This window comes from Struthio camelus, chromosome 12 (genome assembly GCF_040807025.1).
Source record: "Struthio camelus isolate bStrCam1 chromosome 12, bStrCam1.hap1, whole genome shotgun sequence".
In the NCBI taxonomy this organism is placed as follows: Eukaryota; Metazoa; Chordata; class Aves; order Struthioniformes; family Struthionidae; genus Struthio; species Struthio camelus.
The window spans coordinates 4,233,751-4,252,608 of NC_090953.1; the positions used below are offsets into that span (position 1 = coordinate 4,233,751).

The window sequence follows — 18,858 nt, forward strand, 5'->3', positions numbered from 1 at the left end:
GGCCTCGCCGGGGGGGGGGGGGGCCGGCAGCGGGGCCGGCCCAGCGCCTGGTTTTTGGGGTGGCAACCTTGGGGAAAACCCTTCTCCCTCCTTTCTCTTTCCCGCCTGTCGCAGATCGGGAACTTGGAGAACTACTACCACTTCCACCACAGCAGGACGTTCAAGCGCTCGACGCTGAGCAGCCGGGGGCCGCACAGCTTCCTCCGCATGGACCCCAAGGTACGGCCGCGAGCCGAGTCCCTCCTCGCCTTCCCCCCCCCCCCCGGCGGACGGAGAGGCGCCCCGGCGCGAGCCCGCACCGCCGCCTGCCCGCCCGCCCGCGGGAACCTCGGTGCGGGAGCTGCTCCGGGGCCGGCGGCGCGCGCCCTCGCCGCTACAACGCGTGTCCCTTGCAACGCCGCCCTTTGCGGGCGCGCGGCGTGACTCATTGGACGCGGGTGTGTTTATCAGCGAGCAGAAAATACTCACGAGTGAGTAAACGCTAACATCTGCCTGCAAGCCGGGGGGGGAACAGCCTTCCAGCATAGAAACTCTGCTGTCGGCGAGGGCTGTTGATGCAGTTGCCATAACACTTGCTGCCTCGATGGTTGCTATGTGGGAAATCTTTGGCAATAGCGGCGCGTTGCTTTTTCCTCGAGCGAGCATCCGAAGGGATTTTCATCGCAGCTGAATTGACAGAAGTAATGGGAGGGGGGGGGATTAAAAAAAAAACAAGTCCTTATAAACAGGACCGGTTTGAGCGCCGCTCGGGGCAGCGGGGAAACACAAGGGTTTCCCGGCTCCCGAGGCGCCTCCTGCCCGCGCCAGGCTCTCGCCCCTTTCTCTGCCCGCAGGGATGCTCTGAAATATTTGGCCAGGGTCGGTAGCACCTTTTGGCTGGGGTGAGCAGGAAGAGGCGCGATGAAACACGACATCTCGAGCTGGAACAGCAAAGATGGAAACAAATATTGCAGAAGACCCAGCAAATTCAGTCGTTTGCAGATGTTTTGGGCTCGGTGCTTTCCCGGGGTTATTTATGGGTTTGCTCGGCAGCAAGAGACGGCGATCGGGGGGCCGCTTCCCCGCGGGCGCTGGCGAAAGGACCGCCGCCGACCACCTCTGCCCCGCCGGCCTCGGGGAGCCGGCGCCGAGTTGCCCTCGCCGCTATTGCCGCGAGAGAGGAGACGGCGGCGGCGGCGGCGGCGGCGGCGTCTGCCTTCGGCCTCGCTGCTCGGCTCTCCCGGCCTCTTGCCATCTTCTTTCTTCGCCCTCCCGAGCATCGCCGGCGGGGTTTTGCTCCTCGCCCGGCGCGGAGGCGATTCCCCGCTGCCCGCCCCGGTTGCGGGCGGTGGGAGTTCGACGGCGAACCGGGTCGGCGCGGGGCCGCGTCCTCGCCGGAGGAGAGCGCGCTCTGCTCGACTTTTTCCTGCAAAAAAGCAGCACTTGGGGCTTTTTTCCCCCCCCCCCCAAGTTGCGAAGCAGGGGAGGGAGGCTGCAGCCCGCACAGAGGAGCGCGGTCGCCGGCGCGAGCCTCAACCGCCGATTGCGAGACCCGCTCAGAAAGGAAGCGCCGCTCCGGGGCACGGCGCGGGGCCAGGTCCCTGCGCCCGCGGCCGGGCGCCGGGGCAGAAGCCGTAACGCTTGCAGCGCTCCTGCCCCGCTTTACGACCAGCGCGTGCCGCGGCCGTCTGGTTTGCCGTGGATTTCCGTTTTAAGCGCTGCGTACCCGTTCGGGCGAGTCGGGTTGTTGCTTTTGCAGAATTGCGAGGAATTTGCATCCTTGTCCTGAATTTTTCTTTTTTTTTTTAAATAAACCTGCCTTAGGTGGCTGGATCCGTACGTCATCCTCCAAGGGGGGAAACGTGGAAGTGCCGGGGGGAGAAGCGCCTCCTTGCAGGCAGTTTTAACAGTTCTGGCCGCTTCTAGCAGCAAAAGATCCTTATTTTTAAATTTCCCCAGCAGCTGCTTCGCCCAGCGAACGAGCGACCGGTGTCGGCCGGGATGTTGGCAAGCGATAGCGCCCGTGCCGCGGGACCGCCCGGCTGCGGCAGACCCCCCGGGCCGCTCCTCGGGGAGCCCGCTGCAAGCAGAGGGTCTGCCTGCGGGGCGCCGCGGCCGCCCAGGACGGGGGTCCGCGCGCGAGCCGGGACGCTGCCCGCCAGGAGCGCTGCGTGCAGCAGACAAGGGGCTCTAACTGAGCGGCCGCCCGGCGTTGCCCCGGCATTTTTTTTTTTTTCTTTTGAGCTGGAGCGTGAAGTTGCGTAAATGAGTTTTGCTGCGAAATAGGTATTTTTATCATTTCAACAATGTTTTTATAGAAAAAAAAAAATATATATATATATATATATCTGTAAATCGAGCTCTCTGCTGGAAATGTCCAATTTCGGATACGCCCGGCGCCCCCCACCCACCTCAGCGTCTGCAAAATACAGCTAGAAAGCTACAACCGGGCGAAGAAAAAAGGTCCAGCCGACAGGTCTGACCCCTGTCCAAAACGGGCGTTTCGTGGCCGGCGAGGCCGGGCCGGGGGGGAGCCGGGGCCGGAGCGCGGCGCCCGTCACGAGCTGCGGCCCCGGGCCGGCCTCAGCGCCGCGGCTCTGCCCGCAGGTGGAGTGGCTGCAGCAGCAGGAGGTGAAGCGCCGGGCGAAGAGGCTCGTTCGGGGCGACCCCCAGCCGCCGGCCTTCAACGACCCGGTGTGGCCTAACATGTGGTACCTGGTGAGCGTCTCGCTGTGCGATATCTGCTTATTTTTTGTTCCCCCCCCCCCCCCCCCGCCTCTGCTCCCGTCTTTTCGGCTCGGTTGCTTTGCACCGCGCGCGAAGGGATGAACCCGCCGCCTCGTTTCTGCCCGTAGCACTGCGGCGATAAAAGCAGCCGGTGCCGGTCGGAAATGAACGTCGTCGCGGCCTGGCAGCGGGGCTACACGGGCAAAAACGTGGTGGTCACCATCCTCGATGACGGCATAGAGAGAAACCACCCCGACCTCCTGCAAAACTACGTGAGTGGGAGCGAGCGATCGGGCCGCTCCGGGGGCGGCGTCTAAGCGGGGCCGGGGAGAGCGTCGGGGCGGCCAAACGCGCCGCGTCCGGCTAACGGAAGAAACGCGCTCCGCAGGATGCTCTGGCCAGCTACGACGTGAACGGGAACGACCCCGACCCGACGCCGCGCTACGACGCCAGCAACGAGAACAAGTACGTGGCGCGCGTGCGGCGGCGAGCCCGGCGCTTCCGGCTTTCGAAGCCCTGCCGGGGTCCCTGCCGCGGCACGGCCCCCCCCCGCCCTCCGGGGTTTGGGGTAAAGGGCTTTTCTCCGCGTTTGCGAGCCCCCCGGCGGGGCCGGGACAGGGCCGGGGGGATGCCGCGGCCGGGCGCCCTCTGCTCACGGCGTTTTGCCTTGCAGGCACGGCACCCGCTGCGCGGGGGAAGTGGCGGCGGCGGCGAACAACTCGTACTGCATCGTGGGCATCGCGTACAACGCGCGCATCGGAGGTAAGGCTGCCGCGCGGCTCCGGCGCTGGGTGCCCCCGCCGCTCGCCCCGGAGCAGCCCCTTAGGGAAGGAGGGAGCGCGCGGAGGGTTTTGGGGAGGGCAGGCGGTTCCCGGCCGGGTGCGGGAAAGGCGCTGCCCAGCCACGGGAAACCCCGCTTCTGCCTATTTTGGGGGGGGGGGGAGACCTTGAGCTTGGGTCTCGCCTGGCCTGGGTCACGCCGCCCTGTCCCCGTGCGCTCAGTGAAGGCCCGTGCGCCTCGCGCTCCCGGAGGGATGCCGCCAGCCCCAAAATCGAGGCGGTTTCGCCCGAGTCGGGTGCAACAGGAAGCCTGGCGCTGCCCAGCGGCCGCTTTGGCAGCCTCCCGCTTCCGAGCCGCGATTGCCAAATGAGCCGTTCGGGGTTTTGGGGGGGGGGGGGATGATCCGGGGCAGCCCCCCTCCACCACCACCACCACTCCCCATGCCCGGTCCCCTGCAACAGCCGAATTCCCGGCCCGCGCCAGCTGCCGCCTTCGGCGCGAACCCCGGGACGGGCTGGCGTTTCCCCGCCGGCAAGAGGCACGCGGGCGCCAAACGGGCACCGAGCACACCGTTACAGCGAGGCCCCCGCCGCCGCGCTGATCCTCCCGCGCGGAGCAAAGTACTCTTTCTCACTACACCGGATTGCTGATGCTAATTAGAAACGGACAGCTCGTTCGCGTCAGGGTAGCCTTTAACCAGTTCAGACGCAGCGCGCGTATTAAAGGAGTGGTTTAAGCCAGCGACGAAGGTGGGGGAGCAAGTCGACGTGTCTGCGTAGCAGACGGGGTGTAACCCAGGCTGGGATTGCTCCCGGACGGGACGACAGACGCTCGGCCTGCTCGCTCCTCAGGAAGCGTCTCAGGCAGAGCGGTTGGGCTTACGTTCGCTGGGTGTTTTGCCCCGGCTGCCGGGAGACCTGGTGCCTCCCGGAGTAAAGAGCCGAGCGCCCAGGTCTGGCCCTCGAGCCGCAGCCTGCTCAGCAGCGCCAGGAAGGAGCCTCTCTCTATAGGGCTGCAGCCACGGGGGGACGGCTCCCGGGGGGCTGGCGGGGGCCGGGATTTAACCCGGTCGGGGCCGGGCGCCGGGAGGTGGTTGCGGTGAGGATGCTGGGGAGCCCGGCTGGCAGGGACCGGGCGAGGGCTGCTGCGGCGCGTCCCCCTTCATCCTGTCCCCTGCATCCCTCGTGCGCGCGGGATGACTTAACGCTGCTGAGTTTAGTCCTGTAATAAGCTGTTCCTCTGCATTAAGGCTGCAGCCCCACTGCCTCGACTCGGCCAGAGTCTTTTTTCCCTTGCGGACCAGCCCCGAGCGTAAAGCAAGCGGCAGCCGAGCCGGGGCGCCGGGCAGGAGCGAGGCTCTCGGTGCGCGAGCGTCGCAGCGGTTTTGCCTCCTGCAGGATCAGGCCCTGGCGCTCGCGCTCCCGTTCAAGCCAGTCCTCTGCAACGGGCACGGCTTAAAGCAGTCTGTGGTTCCCGTTTTAATTCGATTTCTTTAACGAGGGCCTCGATAACGTGCGCGCGCCGCGGAGGCGGCAGCCCGGTGCCGAGCGATACACTAAAAGGTGACAGACAGCTGGAGGTTGTGGGTTTTCGACAGCCGAAGCGGGTGGGGGGGAAACAAAAGTCTCTAACCACGTCAGCTTTGTGGTCGCGGAGGAAAACGTGCTCCAGCTTCAGCGAAAGCGATTTTAGATGGATTACGCAAATAAAGCAGCGATTAACGAGCAGAGGTTGTTGGGGAAGTCCGTTCGTCACGCGCAAACAGCCACCATCTAATTTCCCCGCGCTGCTCTTCGTCGCTCTTGCGTCGCTTTTCGCTCGCTCTGGGCAAAACGCGGTTCTGCTCCCTTTTTCTCTCCCGCTCGCTTCTGAGGCCTTCGTCGCCTAGGGCCTGGAAAGCAGCTGATTTACTTGTCAGCCTGCCTCCCCGCTCGCTCCTCGCCGCGCCGCAGCCGCCCTGCCCGCGCCCGGGCGCTGCGCGAGCCTTTCCTGGGCCGGCACCGCATCCTCTTGGCGCGAATAACGTGCAGGACGGAGCAGTAACCGGCTCCGAAGGCTTTTCTCCACCCGGGCTATGCGGCGGGGTGATCGGGAGCAAGTACCCGGACTGACTTTGCTCTGGCTGGTTAACGCACGCGGGGTTTAGCGAGTGCAAAAATAACCCGCTGGCTGTTTCTGCTCGCTGCGCTACGGCCAAGCGCGGCTCTGACACCAGCCTCTGTCCCTTCGCCTGTCCCCCTCGGCTTTTCTAGCGAACACGACAAAGAAAAGAGGTTTTTGTCAACGGCTTTGCTCCCCCACTTTATATTTGTAAGCTTGTTTTTAGCTGGGAGGGGACAGCATCAGAAAAATATATTGGAGTTGACTGTTGTCCAGAGCACAGCTGCAGCTGTAATTAGATCTGTCTGCATTTGTTTTCTTTAAGAAAAATACATGTGGAAGGGGAAATGCATTTTTATAAACAGGAGTCTCACTGGCTGGCAAAACAAGGCACCCACGTTTCCGGCACTACCTTTCCTGCAAAGGCCGTTTCTCGGCGTGGCAGGCCTGGACTCACGCAGCGTCACCGCAGGAGGCTTGTTTGACGTGGTTTCCCCACTGTTAGCGCTGTATCAGAAGTCTTGGAAATGGCACTTGCTGTTTTTATCTGCTGATCCTGACAGGCTCTGTGTGCTCCCCCGCAATAACCCGCATTCTCGGTCCTCTAAATCCCTCCTCGCTGGCTGCCCCCCTCTCCATCGCCGGCGGGACGGTGCCGGTGGCACGCGCCCCGCGCGCCCTCGCGCAAGCCAGCCGGCCGCTAGCCCTTGTGGCTGATTAAACCAGCGCTTCCCAGCCCGCCTGTGTTCCCGGTGGGAATTTGCTTCCCGGTGGGAATTCGCACGAGGGGGCGGAAGCTGCCTTGGCCCCCTAAGCTGCCCGGCTGTGAGTTTGCACAGCTGCAGCGATTCACCCCGCTAACGGGCTCCCCTCTGTCCGGCGAGGAGCGATGACAGCGGGCTCGGGGTTTTTGCAACCCAGACCGCTTCATCCTCTTTACTGCGGCAACCGGCGCCGCTCGCTTCGCGGCCGGCGGGAAGCTGATCCCCCTCGGGCAGCGCTCGCCCTCGGCTGAGGCCGGCGGCGCTGCGGCCAGCAGGCTGCCAACCAACCGCCTGGGCGTCCTCCTGGGTTTTGCGTGTTGCCCCGAGGTCTCCCCTGCTCCACTTCGATCTCAAGGTATCGATGCGTTATTTTTTTTTTTTCTTCCCTTTTTTCTGCTGTGCGGTTATGAATACGGGCTTCTGCATCAGATTTTTTTTTTTTCTTCCCTCCCGCAAGAGATGAGATAGGGTGAAGGTTTCACAGGCAGCGGGGTTGCCTGAACGCCTGGTCGCCATCCTAAACCCGGGGCTGGCGGTGCGAGTCTCCACCTGGGGCTTCTCCTGCCTCCAAAAAAGCACGTGTCGAGCCCGGCGGGATCCGTCGGCGGGTGGGTGCTGCCGACCCTGCGCCGCGGTGGCTCTTGCCGCTGCAGGGGACAGCACGCGGGTCGGCGGGCAGCGACAAACCGCCGCGTCCGGCCCCGCTCGCGGACGGCCGGGCTTCGTCCGGCCGCCACGCGAGGGGACGGGCTCGAGCCCCGCGTCCCCGAACCCCAAAGACCGGGGAGGGTTGGTGAGTATTTGGGGAAGGGGGCTAATGCATTAATTATCTGATTAATGTAAAAAAAAAAAAAGAAAAAAAATGGTTTTTAGTGTGGGGAGTTTGCAGCCGCTAAGGTTTCCGAGGGCACGGACGTGGTCCGGCGCAGCGGGGTCCGTGCCTCTTCCGGCTCCTTTGCCGCCTGAGCCCTCCTCGTATGCCAGAGCGCCCCGTCCCCCCGACCTCCCCCGGCTCCGAGTCCCAAACGACCTGTAATTTCCATTCCTCCCCATCATTTTAAATCGGTGAAAGAGAGAGGAAGGTTTCCGAAATCGCGTCGGGACCCGTCTCGCGGCCGGCGGCACGACTGGAGCCTTTCCGTTCCCGCCGGCCGCTAACAAAAGGCCTTTGATTGCAATCCTTGCACTTTCATGAAAGCCATTAAGCCCCTAACGTCTGATGTTTTTGTGCTTTTAGGCATTCGTATGTTAGATGGCGATGTAACAGATGTTGTTGAAGCGAAGTCGCTGGGCATCAGACCCGATTACATTGACATTTACAGCGCAAGCTGGGGGCCAGATGATGATGGGAAGACAGTTGATGGACCTGGTCTATTGGCCAAGCAGGCTTTTGAGCATGGCATTAAAAAGGTGTGGAGAACAGAGCGCCCCGGACACACTCACTCTTCCCTTTGCTCCGTATGAGATCCCGGCGCCGGCGGCGGGGCGGGGGGATTCGCGCGGCGGGGGGAGCGGCGCGTGAGCGGATGCGTGCGAGCGAGCTCCGCGGCGGGAGCGAGCAACCAGCCCGCGATGGCCGAAACCTGCCCCGCGGCGCCCCCGGCGCCTCTCGTTTTCCCTCGGGAAGACGGGGCCGAGGCGACCGCCCAACGCCCGGCCGGCGCCTCCGCGAGCTGCGGCGGGCGGCCGAGCTCGGAGGCCGGCGCGGCGCTCCCGGCTCTGCCCCGCGGGGCAAACCTGCCCTCGCGGGAGGTTTTCCTCAGGAAAGAGCCCGGCCCCACGCCGGGGGCGGCCCGAAGGCCGAGGCGCCGAGCTGAGGAACCGAAAGCGTTTCCGGCGGGATGACTTTGTTACGGCTCCGTGGATCGGTCGGGCAGGGGGGAAACACCTCTGCGGGCCGCCGCCGCCTCCCTCGCCTTTCCCGTTCCTCCTCCTCCAGCCCCGCTGAGCTCCCGCTGTCTCCTCGCGGCGCCTCCACCATCTTAAGCGTTTCCCCTTTTCCCTCCAGGAGCGAGTGGCCATTTTGTGGCCCCGAGTGGCCATTTTGTGGCCCCGAGCAGCCATTTTGTGGCCCCGAGCGGCCATTTTGCGGCCCGCAGCCGCTCCTCCTCCCCCAAGCGCGGCTCAGTCGGCGGCGGGACGGGCTCGGGGCCTCTTGCGGGCGCTGCAAAAATTCACGTAGCTGTTCTTTAAGTCCTCGGAGGCCGGGACCCGCTGGGCAGCTCCATCCAGAGCCGTGCGAGGGCTCTGGGTGGCAGCCAGCGCGCCGGGCCACGCTGACAGCGCGCATTTGAGCGGGACGGAGGGCTGTCGCTCCCTTGGCAGCGCCCTCGGGATATTGTGTCCTTCCCACGCTTGTTTCTAGAAAGAGGCCTTTTAAAAAGGCGTCCAGTACTGGCTTAAAACCACTGGGCAAGAGACCTTTCTGGGCGCTCTTGAGAAACCGTCCGCGCCGCTGCTGCCGCCGCGGGTAAGTGACCGTCGCTGCTCCGGGCTTTTCTCGGCCGTTTTCTCCGGCGTGCGCTCCGAGGGCCGCTGGTGTCTTTGGCAGGTTTGTTCTGGCTGCCTCAAAGCCTCAAGCAGCTGTTTTGGGGTTGTTTGGTTGTTTTTTTTATGTAAAAAAGACAAGGCAGGGGAAAAAATGTCCCCCCTGGGGAAGCTGGGCTGGGAAGGGCTCCTGGGGGCTTGCAGCACCTCTCGCTTGGGCAGCTTCACTTCGGCTTTCCTTCTGGCAATTTCTTTCTTAGTAGGTTTTTGGCAGGGCCTGGAAGCCAGGCAGGAAAATGTAGTTAAAAACAACAACCAAAAACTTCTTTTGACAATAGCCCTCCTGGCTGGTTCGTCCTTACCACATCACCTCACCGGCCTGGGAGCAGGCAGCCCCAGGCGGGGGCAGACCCGGCTGCCGGCAGGAGCCGCTCCGGCAGCGTCCCCGTGATCGCTGCGGTTACCAAAACTGTGCTTTTTCTCTCTTTTTGTCCCTCTGCGCCCTAGGCGGGCACGGTGAGGACGGGCTCGGCGGCTGCTGCGCCGCAGGGGATAGAACCAGAGCTCGGGGCCCGGAGCCCCGGGCTGGCGGTAGGATGCTGCCGAGGGGCCACGGGGACTGTGCCGAGACTGGGTGGCTCCTGCCTGGGTTTCTTCCTCCGTTGAAGCCAGCAGAGCTGCTACCTCTGTTTGCAAAGTGCTTTGAGATTTTTTCCGGCTGGAAAGCAATGCATAAATGTTGAGGGTTGCTCCTGACCCGAGGCTGCTCCAAAGGCTCTGCCTGCAGCCTTAATGTTATCTAAAAGTAGGGTGGAGTGTTTTTCCCACTATTTACTTAATTTCCTGCCTGGGGTAGTTAGTCTGAAGAGGAATTCATTGAAGTGCATGGGAGTTCACTCAATATAAATACACAGGAACAAGCTTCTTTTTAGACCTTTTCCCCCGCCCCATCCCGTATAGGAGCTGTAAGAGGGAGCGGGCTGTGGCAGGGCGCCTGCTTGGTGCCGACCCTCACGCCTCCCGTTTCAGGGGGCTTTTCGCAGAGCAAAGCCCACCAGCCTCACCCAAGCAGGGTGATGCCTGATCTGGGCTTGCATGCAGGCTCGTGGGTTTTCCTGGTGACCTCCAGGGAGAGGCACGACAGGTCCAGCTCGGGACGCAGTAATAGCCTGCAGCCCGAAGCGTTGCGGGGAGGCATCGTGTATCTGGAGGAGCCTCACGGGGTGGGGGGGGGCCATCAAACCCTCTGGACCCAGCGCATCGCAAGGTCTGGGTAGGAAGCAATCCCCTTTTGGCCCCACGTGTCCCATCCACCGCCTCCCTCCAGCTCAGCCCCCAGCACCACCGGCATTTGCGGCACACTGCACCCTGCGTGCACAGCTCCTAGTTGCCTGCTCCCTGTCTTTAAATAATGAGGAAACTGTAAGTGGATAGTTAGCTGTAACCTTTAGCCCAAGCAAATAGCTGTAACTGAGTTATAAATCCTTAAAATTGAGTTTTTAATGGAAACATTAAAATAACCTTTATCTGTTAGTGATAGGACTGCACGGGGATGATTTATCTTCTTGTTACTTGCTCCTTCAGCCACACCTTATTAGTTCCTGAGCTAATGGGGTGATATTTATCCTGGGCTCTAACTGAGGGTCGTTAAGCAGGAACACAAGCCGGTGGTGCCAAAGAAGTGCTGTGAAAGTGGGGAGAATCCAACCCAGCCAATGTCAAATGGATGCTCCTCCAGGAGCGAGCTGCTTAGTTGTGAGCCTTTGCTGGGGGCGATTTCTAGTCATTTAAATGGTGTCTGGATCAAATTTTATTGCAGTAAGGAGCCCACTGCCAAGATGGCATTGGTTTAGGAAAGGTCTTAAATATAGAGGTTGGCTGTTTCAGGTCCTGCTTGCCGAAATTTTAGCAGTTACTTGTTTGAGAGCAAAGGGAAAGAGTGTTTCTTCCGATTTGACCTCCAAGAGAGCTGCTATATTAGGTGATCTCTCACTCAGCTAGAAAACACCTTTAGGTATCAGAGGTGTGTTCTTTTAATGTTCTCTGGAGGAGGAAAATGCCATTTATGTGCCCGTTAGTGTCTTCATGCAATCACGCTGGGCTCGGAGAACCACTGTCCTCCCGTGCAACCCTGCTGGGCTCAGTAGGACATGGGGTTTAGGTGAGGGCAAAACTCATCCCTCAGCAGAAAGGACTCACTCTACGGCAGTGCCATCTGCTTGCAGGAAGCTGGTGGGACCAGATAGCCTTGCGGCTTTCCTGGAGCCCCTGAGATTGCAAAGGTCGAGGTGCGGGGTTGTAAGCCACAAAGTGCAAAGAAAACTTTGGCTCTCCGGTATACTTATCCATATTGAAACCACTGACAAATCTTTGCACACCTTTGGCAATTAATGACTGGTTCTAGATGATCTCATTAGCGTCCTGGGAAATCTTAGGTTGTCCACAGTGAGGCTCGTGTTTTCGTGTCAGTAGGTTGGTGGATTTTGCCATTTGAGTCGTTTGCTCTCTGTGTTGCTTTACCGCCTCTGCTTTTTGCTAGCTGTGCTGCAAAGCTGTGCCCTAGTGAATGTGCAGAGCACATCCGTTTCCCTTGGATGTGATGCGCGTTGACGGAGGGGGACCAGCCCACATCAGCAGGCTGTGTCAACAGCATGGGTCAGGACAGAGCAATCTCGTAGATCCAGGAAACTCTAGCAAGTGGGGCAAGAAGTCCCACTGGCAGCTGGGCAAAGATTTGACAGACTTGAAATCTGGGTCCAGATTCTCCATTGACAGAAGGCAGTGCAATAATTTTCTTAGGAATTGCACTTTTTCGTATGGACCTCCAGATAACTCTGTTAATCTTTGCTATGGAAATATCCACCTTATCTGGCTGGGAGGCAGGAAGATACGGCCAAGCAGTAGGAGGGAGGTGAACTCCAGATCTGCCCAGGCTAGCTCCAAAATAGCTCTGTGGCATGAATAACTCTGGGGAAGTCGGGTTCACCCCAGCTACTCCCCGGCTAGCCCTGCCACCGCGGCTTGTGGATTGATTTCCTGCCAAGCTTGCCTGGAGTGAGCCAGGCTCTCCGGAGAGCTGCAGACACAGGGGCAGAAATGCAAAACATCCATTTCGGAGAAAGGCAACTTAATTAAAAAGGAGCGTGATATGTTATGGTGTATATCAGTGGAACAGCTTTATGGGCTTTCCCGGGCAGCGGCTGGGACTGCGCTAACTTTCCTGCCCTTGCCTGCCTCTGCTTGGTACCTGCTTTGTGCGTCAGCGAGCCAGGAGGAGAAGGCCACAGCGGCTGCCAAGGGGGCCCAAGGCCAGGCGTCCTGCAAAAACGTACCCAGGCGGAAAGCACGGGCCCTTCAGAGTCCCGTGTTCCCCATATTTGCCTCTTCTAAAGCTGCACCGGAGAAGCGGAGGTCGGCTGAAGCTGAGCACCTTTCCCTGGCACGCACAGAGCTCTGCAGCGTGCTTAACGCCGCGGGGGCTCAGCAAGCGCTGGCGTTGCCGCCGCCCTGTCCCGACCCCTCTTACGTCTGGGAAAAACCTTTTCGCCCCATTTGAGGAGCAGGCAAGGCTGCTGCTGCGCACAGCTCCTCGTGCCCTTCTCACTCGATGTTTTCTCACTGCCCTCCTTGGGGCTGCGTTATTCCTGGATTTGCCTTGGGGAAAAACGAGATCAAACCGTGTCCTGGACACACCTGCATGGACATCTCTCCTGAAAAAGGGCAAGCCAAGCCCTCTCTGTGCCGTGCTGCTGGGTTCATTACAGGCCCCTCGTTTACCTGTTTGGCTGGCAAAGGAGTATATGTGGAGCGCGTGCCGCCTTCCCCTGTGCCTCTCCCTCCCCTCCCAGGCTGGAATTTCCCCTGGCTCCAGGGAGGTCTCGGAGGCCGGCTCGTCCTTTCCCACCCCGGCAAATTAAAATCCCGGCTGAGTCAGAGCGCAGAGCTCTGTCAGCTCTTGCAGATGTGGTGCCTGACAGGGGCTGCTCCATCAGATGTTCCTGCCAAGCTACAGGGAGAGAAAAGACCAAGATTAAAAAAAAAAAAAAAGACCCAAAAGATATGTTGTGGGAAGCTTTCTAATGGTTTGGGTGGGTGGTTTTGCAATGGGCTTTGTAGGCTCTGAGCAAAGGAGACGCTGTTTTGGGGGAGTTTACTGCTGGTTCATCTGTGAACTGTCTGGGCAGGGCAGGGCAGGTGGGTGAGGTTGCCTTCTCACTCCCTCCCGTGTGATGTGGTGGGACGTGAGCCCCCTCCCCGCACGGCTGGAAAACGCCGTGGCAGAGGTTTCAGCCTTGTGCAGGTGCTGTGGATTCCCAAGATTTTTGCCTTTTGAGAGTTTGCGAGAGACACCAAAGTCCCGTTTCCCTAAGACTCTACCTTCCTTCTGAATAGTTGCTACCTTGAAAACTGAGGCTCACTGCACGAATATGCGCATTTGTAGCGTGTGAATGAGACGACTCCTGAGGCAGTGGGGGACTCAGGGGCTGAGGCTGGGCGAGGTGGACTGGAGAAGGGTGGGATCCAGGCTGGAGGTGTCCGTACATCCTAACCTACCCCAAAATCCTAACCCTAGAAGGATGATGATTACACAGGGAGTTATACCGCGCTATGTTACAGTAGCAGGGGACTGCAAGTCCTCTCCTTCCTGTACTGATGTCCAAGTTTATTGCAGACAAAGGTTTGGTCTCATCGCATGTTTTTCTGTTTGGCTGCAGGGCCGCAGGGGCCTGGGGTCCATTTTCGTCTGGGCGTCGGGAAACGGAGGCAGAGAAGGCGATTACTGCTCTTGCGATGGCTACACCAACAGCATCTACACCATCTCCGTCAGCAGCACCACCGAGAACGGGTACAAGCCCTGGTACCTGGAGGAATGCGCCTCCACCCTCGCCACCACCTACAGCAGTGGGGCCTTCTATGAGCGAAAAATAGTAAGTTTTCTCCCCTCTTCCCACTGCCCTGAGTGGGACACTGTTTTGCCGAAAGCTTCCCCTGCAGTGGGGATAGCCGGACGCACGGCTGAGTAGCGCAGAGTTATTTTCCTAGAAATGCCGGCTCACGCTGTAACAGCCCAGCTGTGTTTCGCCCCAGAGGTGACTGCTTTTTGGCAGAGGTGAGGCAACACGCCTTTCGGATGGGAGCCTTTAGAGAGAAAGAGGTTGAGTATAAGGAGCCAGTGTGGAGCATAATTGCTGGTGGCTTGGCAAAGTTTCTAGACATCCTTACTCCAGTGCGCTCTCTCTTAGGAATTTATTTACTTTAGGCATCATTTCAGTTTTTTTACGCTTTGGCCCAGCCCAGCAAATGTTTAGGCATGTTTACCTTCGGAGTCGATTGGACTTCTTGGACAGCTGAAATGCAGCACGGGCTTGTCAGTAAGATCTGGGCCTTACCTTTAGCTCTGTGGTGCATTTGGCTCATGGTTTTTCTAGTGAAACTCCGCAAAATTGCTCAGGGGAATGGCTCCAGTTGTCTCTTCCTTGAGAGGAGCTTGGGTGTCTTTTTTTTCTTGTACCTAGGTGAGAAGCAGTGCTGGAGGTTTGCAAAAACACAAGGGTGTGCAAACATTTACCTGTCTCCTAACGTTCTCCCTGCTTAAAGAAGGGAATTTCAAGGATTTTAACCTGAGACAGGAACGAAGAGGGAAGACGGAGGTGTTTGGCAGGGATTTGGGAAACCTGAATGCAAGTCCTTGCTGTGCGGCACCCCTCGGGTGCCCTCGGTGAGCTGCGTAATGTCTCGCGACTCAGCTCCCCATCTGCAAAGCAGGAATAGGAGCAGCTCTCCCTGCACAAACATTGCCTGAGGATTGATGCATTACCGACCGTGGGGTTCCCGGGGTATCGCAGGTTTTTGGAGCCTGGAATTAAGAGGAACAAGTGATGAACCTTGCCTGAAATGCATGCACACACAGTAGTTTGTCAGCTGAATAAACACAGCGGAGGTGTTTCCTTACCTACCACTGCGTTGCCACCCGCTGTACGCGCAGGCTTGGAGTGCTCCCTGCCCAGAGCCGGAGGGTGTGATTAGCGCAAGCGAGCGGTGGGGGCTGGGAGAGCTGTGCTTTGATGCCAACTTACAGCCAAATCCCACCCATCTCCAAAAGAGACCTCTTGATCTGAGCAGTGATTTTTGAAGCCTCGTGGAAGCCTATGCTGCAAAGGTGATGTAGTTAATCAGCAGTTGTGTGCATCCTGGCTCAAACTTGAGTGCCTCCTGCTACCGGCAGAGGCAGGAAGGGCTTCGCTCCAGCCTTGCACTGGTTGACTGTGTCTCTGCTAAAACTACGCCTGTGCATGTCCTGCTGCAGAGCGTCTGCCTGTCCCCTGGAAAGGCAGCACCTGCCCTCGGCACCCAGCGCAGGGAGGGGCACGAGTAGGGAGCCGGCAACCCGGCTTGGCAGCTACTGCCGCATGTTGCTCAAGGTAGTTGCTTCAAATATGTGTGAATAAAACACGCCTGAACTCAAAGGGCCATCTGGCTGCACGGCAGCCTGTTGGAACAGGATTTTGTGCGCGTCCTGACAAGACTTACGCTCAGTGAGGTTACATGGCTCCAGGAGGCGTGAGGTGTATTTTAGTCGATTAGTCACACAAAGGTGGATGTGAGAGGGCTCTGATGCCAGGACAACAGCTTTTAAGAAAAGCCAGCAAGCTCTTATTTTTTCCCATTTGGTTTCCTCCTTCAGGCTGTTGCAATAGAGAGCTTTCCCTCAAAGAAGCAGTAAGGCAACGTCACACAGGGTTAATGAATCCTTTTACTGGACATCTTGGATATTTTTCCCTGCTGTTCAGGCTATTTTTGCCCTGTGACAACAACTTTTGTGGTCTCTTTGCAGCAAGACATTTCCTTATGAAAGTCTCTGTGCGTCATCTGCAACTCAGGCAATCAAAACATCACCCACCAGTGCTACACATTACCGGAGCTGATAGGGAAATTTCTACCCAAATTATTTTTTGACAGAAAATGAAGTTTTTACAAGTTAACTTTTTTTTCAGGAGTGATTTCAGTTGTGCCCAAAAAAACGTTAATGTCCGCCCAGAAACCAGACTTGAAGCGTCTCTGTGGGGCCGTCTTTCGTGATCCTCACATCCCACGTCAGTCCACCAGCACATGAATGAGCAAGCAGCTGTGTCAGAGCTGGGCCAAATCAGCAGTTTCCAAGGCAGCCTCATTGAGAAACAGAGTGGCAAATTCCTCCCCAAAATCATGACATTAACTCAAAACCCACGAGCCTTTAAAAAATGTAATAAACTGAACATCTCTCCCCACCTTTGCTCTCCAAGGTTTTAGCACTCTAACTTTGAGCTTCTCTCTGCAACTAGAAAGCTGGAAATAGTTTTCTTTTTTCTTTTCTTTTTTTCCCCCCATGCAAATGGAAATTTGTGCACAACACCAGGAGCTGGAGCTTTTAAGAAAACCTGCTGATATGGTGGAGGAGACCAGGGCTTCTTGCTCTGTGCGAAGACGCACACGCTTAGCCCCGCTTGCCGCGCTCCAGCCGTGGCTTTTGCTCTGTCTGCTCCGTGGCAAAACTGGCTTTCCTGCCTTTCAAATAGACTTAGCATCTTTTAGCAAGGTAGCTAAAGGAAAATGTAAGTGTGGGAGCTTTCTCACCCCCTAAATGCTTCTGCAGCCCTCTCCTTCGGCTCTGGGCGCCCCGGAGGTCTCGGAGCTGCTGCGGTGGTTAGGTACCCACAGCTCTACTCTCTGGTGGCTGCTCAGCAGCATCTTAAGCAACTCTCGAGCTTTCAGCAGCGCGTGGCATCCCCCTGCCCACGCCAGGAGCCTCCCTGCTCCGCAGTCTCGCTGCCAAGCCAGCTGCACCGCTCTGAGCTGCGGCATCTCCGTCCGCAGGTCACCGCGGACCTGAGGCACCGCTGCACAGATGGCCACACCGGCACCTCCGTCTCTGCCCCCATGGTCGCCGGCATCATCGCCTTGGCTTTGGAAGCAAAGTAAGTTAACCTTTCCACCCTCACTGGCTGCTTTGGGGTGGGATGTTTCCGACTCGGTACCCAGTGATCAAAACCAAACCAAAACAAAAAAACAAACAAAAAAGCTGAGTTTTTCTCTAGAGCTGCTCAAAACGGGTCAAAGTTATTCTAAATTGCTCCTGTCTTGCAAGGTTTGATATAGCACTGTTATTTTGTGTCTGATTTTCCCGTGCGTGTTTTATTGAGCTAGTTCTTCACTTGTCCTCTTTTTTGAAAACTTGGGTTTTGTAAGATAAGTCAGGCTTTTCATTTGGTATGTTGAAAACACTGACAACCAGCTCCGAAAGGAGTTTTGTAAATACCTTGTTGAAAAAATATGTCAGAAAATGTCATGGAAAAATGGAAAACGTCTGCAAAAGTGAAGGTTTTCACCAAGTGTTTCATTCAGGGGAAGAGGACTGCTTTTGCATAACGTCAAACTCATGCAGCGTGAACAACAGCAATCCTCTCCCCATTTCAGACGTGCTCTGGTGGGAAACGTGAGCCGCAGCTGAGCCCTCTGCTTTGTCAGCCCCGGCCCAGTCCCGGTCCCAGCCCCCTCTGCACCGCGCAGCATCACCAGCCCCGGCCAAGCGGCGCTGTCTTCCCTGCGTCTCCCCGTGGAGCATTTTCTCATGAGCTTCTCAGTATTAATTTTTTTATGGCACTGAAATAAAATTGAAACCAAGCCGTGGCTTTGTCTCCCAAAGCCATGGATAAACCATAGGTAAGCATGAGTGGCAAGGCGCTGCGGAAGAATAATACGATCGCATTAAGGGATGGAGTCCGCAGCATATCTGGCTTAATTTGTCTTCATCAGTCTCCCCCCTCTCCTTTGCAGCTTCCAGACATTTGGCTCCGTTTTAAATCTCAGAGCCCAGGCTGGGTGAACATGTTTCAGGAGATGTCATTTTCATTACAAATATAGTAGGAGAGTTAGATGTAATTTTTGAATTGTTTAGTTGGAGCATAAAATGCAACATTAGGAACCAGGGCATGGTGCGAAGAGATGCAGGCGCTCAGACGCTCCGTTATGATGAGAAGGAATAAATTAAATTTCTCTTCCTAAATGTTATTTGATAGACTTACAAATCAAAGCTTGAGATGCTCAAGAAATGACTGTAAGAGAAAGCATGGAAAATTCTTCAAAAATATCTCTGAGCTGGGGTCTTGGGTGCTGTTCAAAAGCCAATAGGGCCCTGTATCCAGTGCCCGTGAACGCACGATCATCATGTAAATCTTGCCTAAGGTCTCGCTTTGAGTTTCGTTTTTCTGTTAAATGAGGGACCCTGTTTGTTTCCAGCAACGTTTTCCATTACTGCTACAAAGGTAGGATTCGCTCCGCAGTGTGTATCAATGAGCTGTTGCATTTAGTACCCCACGCCGGGATTTGATTCGTTCACGATTCCTCATTCCTGATTAGCTCTGGTTACACCTTGGGGCATGAAAGCTAAATATCTTTTGTCTGAAATAAATCCCTGTGAACGTCCTCGACCGCGTGCCGTCCTCGGTCCCCTCCGGCTGGCCTGGGCTCTGCTCCTCCTGGAGCACTGCAGCCAGTGCCGCCCCCTTGGTCCTGGGCACCACAAGCGACTGCCAAGCTCTCGGCAGGACAGGTAGCAGTTATTAATAACCGCTTGATTATTTATTGATATCAATAGCTGAGACCAGGGCGGTGCATCGAGGTGGTGCAAAACCACAGCTCTGGCAAGGCAAAGGTGCCTCGTAATCAGTGTTTCTCTGCGCCCATGTTGTTGCAGCCCCTTGCTAACCTGGAGGGATGTCCAGCACCTACTGGTTAAGACCTCGAGGCCAGTGCACCTGCGAGCAGCCGACTGGAAGACGAACGGCGCGGGGCACAAAGGTGAGGCAGGCGTGCAGGTTCGGGACCCTCCGCACTTAATGTCAAGTGAGTGCAGAGAGAGGATATTTGCAGAGACTTTTTTTTTTTTCTAGCCAATGATTTGCGTAGCTGAAATTCAGCAGTCTGCTTTGCTTGTCCTTGTGTTCTCTCCTCTCTGACTCGTGTTTGGATAAGGAGGTTTTA

At 57.6% G+C, this 18,858-nt stretch overlaps 2 protein-coding genes across 2 annotated transcripts in view; one reads left to right on the plus strand and one right to left on the minus strand.

Annotated features, from left to right (window-relative positions):
* Window positions 1-18,858, minus strand: part of PLEKHO2 (pleckstrin homology domain containing O2) — a 96,350-nt gene that overhangs the window by 57,488 nt on the left and 20,004 nt on the right. The window lies entirely within an intron of this gene.
* Window positions 1-18,858, plus strand: part of PCSK6 (proprotein convertase subtilisin/kexin type 6) — a 51,213-nt gene that overhangs the window by 9,472 nt on the left and 22,883 nt on the right. The window contains exons 2-10 of the mRNA XM_068958842.1: window positions 115-219; window positions 2,587-2,697; window positions 2,835-2,978; window positions 3,095-3,171; window positions 3,380-3,468; window positions 7,589-7,761; window positions 13,554-13,766; window positions 16,693-16,793; window positions 18,572-18,675. Coding sequence (XP_068814943.1) covers window positions 115-219; window positions 2,587-2,697; window positions 2,835-2,978; window positions 3,095-3,171; window positions 3,380-3,468; window positions 7,589-7,761; window positions 13,554-13,766; window positions 16,693-16,793; window positions 18,572-18,675 — 1,117 coding nt within the window. The remainder of the gene's footprint in view (window positions 1-114; window positions 220-2,586; window positions 2,698-2,834; window positions 2,979-3,094; window positions 3,172-3,379; window positions 3,469-7,588; window positions 7,762-13,553; window positions 13,767-16,692; window positions 16,794-18,571; window positions 18,676-18,858) is intronic.